The 7,627-nt window shown below is 37.5% G+C and overlaps 1 protein-coding gene across 1 annotated transcript; it reads left to right on the top strand.

Annotated features, from left to right (window-relative positions):
* Positions 1 to 637: 637 nt before the first annotated feature.
* LOC142624993 (O-fucosyltransferase 16) lies at positions 638 to 7,392 on the top strand. The gene is made up of 10 exons (XM_075798710.1): positions 638 to 1,208; positions 1,317 to 1,367; positions 1,472 to 1,562; positions 1,827 to 1,903; positions 2,881 to 2,969; positions 3,105 to 3,288; positions 4,115 to 4,296; positions 4,895 to 4,997; positions 5,907 to 6,238; positions 6,332 to 7,392. Exons 1-10 carry the CDS (start codon positions 1,032 to 1,034, stop codon positions 6,771 to 6,773), a joined length of 1,728 nt encoding a protein of 575 aa, XP_075654825.1. The 5' UTR covers positions 638 to 1,031; the 3' UTR covers positions 6,774 to 7,392.
* Positions 7,393 to 7,627: the final 235 nt, after the last annotated feature.

Here is a 7,627-nt window from a genome sequence, read left to right as displayed (position 1 = left end):
GTTTATGTGAGGTTTAAATTCCTCCATCATTATATTCACCCAAACAGCATAAAAGTCACGTTGTTTATTTTATTTAAAAAAGAAAAAAAGAAAAATACTCCACTCACCTGTAATGCCCATGTGTATTGAGCTAGCTATCCAAAAAGACCCAACAAAAGATTGGTAATCACTAATCAGTAACCCCTGCTCTACTCAGTTTAGACCATGAAAATCAAAACATCCAAAGCCAGATAGAGTTTGGGACTAGATGCTTGCTAATTATACCACTCAGGTCTCACCCTAAGTACTAACCTTAGCCACTTGGAAATGTAGACAAAGGAAGCACATGTCTTGCACATTATAGCAAAGATGATCATACAAAAGGGTAAAAATACATTCAACACCCCTAATTTTGACTTACGAAATGGATTTTACTCAATTCAACTAGTAAAGTTTTACTTATGACAATCAGTCAGGTCAAAGATATTTTAAAATTAACCGACTTCGTTTTAAGCGTTACTCATTTTTCTACCCTTTATAAAGATCAAATTAGTCCATTTTAAAATGTCCTGGCTCACTGAGGCCAAACCTCGGCGATCGTGCTGGTGTTGTATGTATTTTACCTTGCATAAAAAAAGAGAGTGAGGAACAGAAAGTGGGAGACCAAACACCAACACCACAGCGCAGGCCAGGCTAGGCTACAACCCCCCAGATCTGGGTTCGTTCCCAGGTGACTTTTTAAAAAAAAAACAAAAAGATCAGACGGTGCACGCTGCACTGCATCAATTGATGAATATGATGATTCGAGTGTGAGCGAAAAACGATATATATCTTTCACACACATTTTGATGTCCATTGCGGAAACCACGTCTCTGTTTGCGCTGTCGCACTCTATCTATCTTCTCTTATTCTAAAGTGCCCTCTCTCGGACATTCTCTACATATACTATCTCTATATATTTCAGCTTGTTTGGAAATGGGCTGAATGAACTGTTAACAGACAGATAAGCAAAGCAACAGACAGAGAGAGAGAGAGAGAGAGAGAGAGAGAGAATGGCTCAATTTCAGAGGCGGCGCCACCACTATTACAACCGTCTACGCCTTGTAATTCCTTTAATCTCCGCTGTCTCCGGTGTTCTTCTTATCCTCTTTGCTTTCCTCTCCTTCCTCGCCCCTTCGCCTCTCGATTCCGATCAACTCCGTCACCGTCACCTCCAACATTCCACCACCGTACTCTCTCTCTCTCTCTCTCTCACACATTTTCCTCTATCTCTGAATTATATAAAACTTATATATATGTATATCTGAATTAACTTTGAGTATGGATTTTTTTTTTAGAGCAAGGTTGATGAGAATGATGCGGTTGGAGTTCCAAAGTTTCGCGTTCCGGTTAGGGTTTTTTTTTTTTTTGAATTTTTGTATTTGTTGTTAAATGAAGGTTTAGTTTGATCTCTGCTGACTTTGATTTTTTGTTGAAAATTTGGGGAAATTAGAAACGAGGGATGAAATCGGATCGTGATATTTGGACTTCGAGAAATTCCAAATTCTACCATGGATGCAGCAATGCCAGCAACAAATTTCCAAGTGCGTACTAAGTGCAACTTATCCTTTTTCTCTTGGTTTTCGAAGTTCTCTTTATCGGTTTTGCTAGCTAGGGTTTTGTCTCGTCTCTGATTAGTATAATCAGTATCATGATATCATCACATGCTTTTAACTACTATGTCTTGTTACTTGTTACTAAGCTCCTGATTAAAATATCTATAAAAAAAAATTGACTGGGTCTCGTAGAATGCTGGGTTTTTTGTTTGTTTAACTGTGGTTAATAATAATTTATATTTTTAATTTCAGAAGTTGAAGCCGCCACACATCCCAATCGGTACTTGGCGATTGCAACCAGTGGAGGATTGAATCAACAGAGAACTGGGGTAATTTTCTTGTACAGTATTTTAGTCTTTTACATGTAAGGAAAAGGGTTGTAAAAAACACTTTCAGAAGTAGCTGAAAACTTGTACTAGTACTCAACAAAGTTGAATAATATGTGCATTTATTTGAATTGTTCATTGCTCGAAGCAACCCTGCTAACATCTTTTAGCATGGGAAGATAAAATGTAATTATTAGAGGAATCCTGGCTTTTTAGCAATCTAATAATGTGTAAACTTAGCAGAATTTAATGAATGAAGATTTGTGATACATATACTATGTTCAGAGCACATCTATAGGATATAACTTTTTTACTATTTACTAGACTTAAGGTGCCTTATTTATATTGCTGCTCCAACCACATGCTGATGGAGGCACTATTACAAGGTCAACAACTCTTTTTTTCTTTTTTCTTTTTTAAATTTAAAAATCCTGATGGTAGTTGCCTGTTATCATTGAGGTCTTCTCAACACTGTAAGGCTTTTCTATGTAACACTTGAGAGACACATAGTAATGCTAGAAACTGAATATTGTTTAGTGTCCTCAAAGTGTACCAATATTTACATTTTCAAGAGGCTAGTGGCAATTTGAAGATGAAGAGTAGGTGTTTGGGATGGTGTTAATACAAGAACTTGTTGCTGGGCGAAGTATGCCATTCTGACATGTTTATTGGGCCTCCTCATCTTGTGAAAAATATACAACCACAGTTCTTTACTTGATTAGTTGGTGTCCTTGTTTTACATAATCCAGGGGTAGGATTAGTGGAGGTTGGGTTGCTTGAGTCTAGTAAACTGTTCACTGCTCACTGCAATTATATTGTGTGTAGTACTGGGATCCAACAAATACTTTGTCTTTGTCATGATATGTCTTCAAATTTCAATGATCAAACCAGCGTTTTGTTGCTATGCTGTTTCTTGCTTACTAAATATTTGATTAATTTGATTACTGTTGTACCAAGCTTACTATTCCTACTTTTGGCAGATTACAGATGCTGTTGTTGCTGCTCGTATATTAAATGCTACTCTTGTTATTCCAAAGCTGGACCAAAAGTCATTTTGGAAAGATTCTAGGTTCGTAATGGAGACTGCAACTTAAATTTGAAATTTGGAATTCATATTTACATTTAGCTATCTATTCGGAACACCTATTTGCATTCACTTCCTACACTGCTACCAATAACAAATTTCTTACTTTGTCTTGTGCAGTAACTTTTCAGAGATCTTTGATGTTGATCAGTTTATATCATATCTGTCAAAAGACGTTAAAATCATTAAGGAGCTCCCAAGAAAGGGGAAGAAAAAAATTAGTATGCCCACCATGCGTGTTCCAAGGAAGTGTAGTGAAAGATGCTATCACAATCGTGTATTACCTGTTCTCTTGAAAAGGCATGTAAGTTTTCATTTCTTTGACGCTTCTTCTGATTGCTTGTATACTCTCATGGCTTTCGACATGCCCTAAAGTCTCAAGTTCAGTTCCACCATTTGACAGCCAACCAGTGCCACTATGTCAGTTGTACCTTTTAACCCTATGCCTTTGTAAAATGATGACCTTTTCCCCATGGATATTAGTTCCACTATCACAATTAACTTCCTTTTTTTTCTGGCTCAAAATAAATATCCTTATGACAAATGACAATCAATATTATCCTTGTCCAGTCAAAACCAAGTATGTAGATCAGTTATGTGTGGGAAATTATCCAATACATAAAAAAGCTATGGGCTTGACTTTTCTTATCATAAATTAAAAACCATGCCATCCATCATTCCAAGCTTAAGCAATTGAACCTACAACCTACACTAACTGATCATAACCCATGACTTAAACCTTGATTTACCTTTTCCCCACAGCTCACCCGTCTGTTTGTTCCCTTCAGATTATGAAATAAGAAATCTGCCTGTAGCAGTCCTACCATAATAATCCCCTCTTGCTGCAGTATTTGGTGGATTTTCCACTAAAAAATTGGGAGAAAAAGGTAATGGTAAGAATAATAGAGGTCAGTGAGAGTGGTGGTGGGTGGGCTCCAACCTTGAATAAATGGTTTGGGTGGGGTATGGGTATAAACTATTTAGTATGGATAAATATTGATGAACTGCTCAAACCCACACCCTCAGTTTTGATCACTGTTGATTTTGTATGGCACAGACTCATGTTCTACCTTGAATATGCATCTGTTTATTCCAAAAAAGGACACTTACTGGTCTTTATTCCATGACAGGCTGTTCAGCTGACTAAGTTTGATTACAGACTCGCAAACAAGTTGGATACAGATTTGCAAAAGTTGAGATGTAGAGTTAACTACCATGCTTTAAAATTTACTGATCCAATACTTGAAATGGGTGAAAAATTGGTCCATCGAATGAGATTGAAAAGCAAACATTATATTGCATTGCATCTGAGGTAATCTGGTTGGTCTTTGAACCTCTACATCTCTGATTACTACTATGGTTTAATTGGAGTATTGAGTCATGTTTGGCAATTAATGTCACTTGCGTTTGTTCTCTGCAATTCTTGTATCTTTTATATTAATGCCAATGTGCGAGCATGGTTTTGATCCTAAGTTCAGACTTTCATGTTGATGGTCATCTCCTCCAGACATTGGAATAGATTGTCATTTACATGCACTTGTGCTTCTACGTCTGTGCGTGTACAGACATGCGCATTTGCACAAGTTCATGTACATTTACACACAAAAATGGTTGCACAATATTTACATATATAAGCTTAAGAACGTAGTACTCCATTTTCTTTTAATGTGGATATACAACAGCATAGCCATTCAAGGGTATAATTTGAATTCTGACAGTAGGGTGTAGTGTTTTTGAGTGATATGAGTTGGATTGATCATGATGAGCTTGACTGCATTTTGTGGAAAATAGATCTTTATTGCATATTTTGCATTGTACTGGGCAAGCAAGGCCTTTTACATTCTAGAATCTGCCAGCTTGGACAGTAATTTTGAGAGTGTCCTGATGCAACCGGATCTTTGTTGTCACAGGTTTGAACCTGATATGCTTGCATTCTCAGGATGTTATTATGGTGGAGGAGAAAAGGAAAAGAAAGTGCTGGGTGCAATACGAAGGAGGTGGAAAACTTTGCATGTAAAGCTCAACTTCTCCTTTAGAATTTCTCTAAGCTAAACCTGATCTTCCATGTTTTTGAGATGAAAAATGAAAACCTGAAACTTAATATGAAACTGGAAGTGGGGAATTTTTTTATTATTTTAATTTAGTTTTATGTAATTTTAGAAGTCTTAAGTGTATTTATATTGGTCGGTTGGCTTTTATTTTAGGTTTTATTAGAAAACTAGGTTATTAATATTTTATTTAATTACCTAGAGTCAAATTTATTTCTGTATTTCAATAATTGACATTTCCCAAGTCATTTAGAATTATGGTTTTCCTATGTCAGTTAGAATTAGGGTTAAATCATTGTCTATATAAGCATAGTATTGTACTTTTATTGAGACTATTTACAGTCTGACTGATTAATAAAAATTCTTGGAAACTTTCCAATGGGTTGGGGTTGACTCAGCCAACCCTAGATGTTATCTCCTAGATCTGTTCTCTCTTACTAAGTGCACTCTAAGCAAGACTAGTTGCCGGCTCCTAGGTTATCCATCTTTTATTTTCTGTATTTTCAATTTTGTTCTATCTGTTTCGGTTTTTTTCCTGCATCACAATATTTTAGAGTTTCTGCATCTGACACAAGACATTCAAACTTTAAAAAGTGGGAGGGGATGTGGGTTGTCTGTGTGTGTATGATATAGAAAAGAGAGAGAACATATATTTGATGGAGGCCTTATTCAGCATAGCAGCCTCCCAACATAGAAATTGTGTGCACACATGCACACGTGATTGTCTTTAAAATAGAGAGAAGATGATAGAAAGATGCTTCCCTGCATACCTATATAAATATTTATGTGAATTTGATTTGGCTCCTACCACATGTATCTGACACTGATCTAGAGTTTATGAAGCACGTCTGAGACTTTTTGGATTGACTCACAGATTAGTAATCCTGATAAGGAAAGGAGGCATGGAAAATGTCCACTCACACCAGAAGAAGTGGGTCTGATGCTGAGAGCACTGGGATATGGCAGTGATGTCCATATTTATGTGGCATCTGGGGAAGTTTATGGAGGGGAAGAGACATTGGCACCCCTAAAAGCGCTGTTCCCTAATTTTTATTCAAAAGAGACTATAGCCACCAAGGAGGAGTTGGAACCATTTTCTTCATTTTCTTCTCGCATGGCTGCACTTGACTTTATAGTTTGCGATGGAAGTGATGTATTTGTTACCAACAACAATGGTAATATGGCTAAAATATTAGCTGGAAGAAGGTATGCCTTATTTCTTTCCACCCCCCCCCCCCCCCCCCCCACCTTCTCTTTTCTGTTCAATTTGTTGTTTCATTTTACCTTCCTTTCTTGTAGGAGGTATTTTGGACACAAGCCTACCATTCGCCCAAATGCTAAAAAACTATATCGATTGTTCTTAAGCAAAAGTAACATGACTTGGGAAGCATTTGCCTCTGGAGTTCGTACTAATCAGAGAGGTTTCATGGGGGAGCCAAATGAAGTGAGGCCAGGCAGGGGTGAGTTTCATGAGAACCCGTCTACCTGCATATGTGAAGATTCTCAGGCCAAGGCAAAGAAAGATTCAGGACCTAGAAAATATGGCAAGGGTTATGATGCCACAAGAAAAGATGATGTAATAATTGATGATCAGAACGCTGATGATGAGCCAGAATGGGCTGATACGGATGATTATGATCTGAATGTGCCCCTAGAGAAGGGTCTCTTCAATGGAACTGTTTTGGATTATGATGGAGCAACCTCTGATTATGGTGAACTGGAAGAGATGCTATCAGACTAACTAAGCTATTTCTAACCAATGCTTTAGGCCAAGACCTTTTGACCATGGTGTGCATATATGTCATCCTGTACATAAAACCATGGGGAAAGAAAAGTGTACTCCACAATTTAGTCATGACAGTGAGCTGTATATAAAATTTCAACCTCAGGAGCACACTACTGTAAGTCGTGGGGTGGAATGGATCTCAAATGTTGAAGATGGAGACATACATGAGCTTTTAGTCTATGCAGCAAAACAGGCACGAGGAAGATGCAAGAAGGGGGGAGAATGGGTGCTGGAGTTGAGAATTATTTTTTGAAGGTTTGCTAGACAAATCAAATTATTGAACTGCTTATTGCTTTTAACAAGGGAAATCGTTGTTTATGGATCCTAGTCATTTCCAAATGGGAAAGAGTTGATGTAGCTTTGTTCTCTCTATTTTCCTTGTTAATTTTCTTTTCCTTTTTTGGTCATAATATCTTCTTAGGTGATGGAAATTACATCATCTCCTGCTCATGTCAATCTAGGCTGTTGGTTCCTTGTATGAAGAGAGGGACAGTCATTGAAGGCGGCTGTAAACTATGTAAAATCACATCAAGTATTTTTGAAAGAGATTAATCATGCTTGAGTTCAGATGCAATTGACTTTTGTGGTCTATTTTTGAATATATTATATCTTGCTTTAGTCTTTAATGTGTTAATGAAGAGGGGTTGTAGGGAAGATGCAGAAGAACCTGCTTACTAAACAGTCAGGGCTTGCTCTTTCACGACACGAGTACACAATTCCACCCGCGGGGGCATGGTGTAAGGTCCTCTCGATTGAAAGCCCCTTGGAGAGGAATGCCAAACGAGCTAAAAAGCTCTTGGACAACCAAG

Source organism: Castanea sativa, chromosome 1, assembly GCF_040712315.1.
Source record: "Castanea sativa cultivar Marrone di Chiusa Pesio chromosome 1, ASM4071231v1".
Lineage (NCBI taxonomy): Eukaryota > Viridiplantae > Streptophyta > Magnoliopsida > Fagales > Fagaceae > Castanea > Castanea sativa.
Note: the sequence above shows the minus strand (reverse complement) of the source record. Positions and strands in the feature narration are given on the sequence as shown.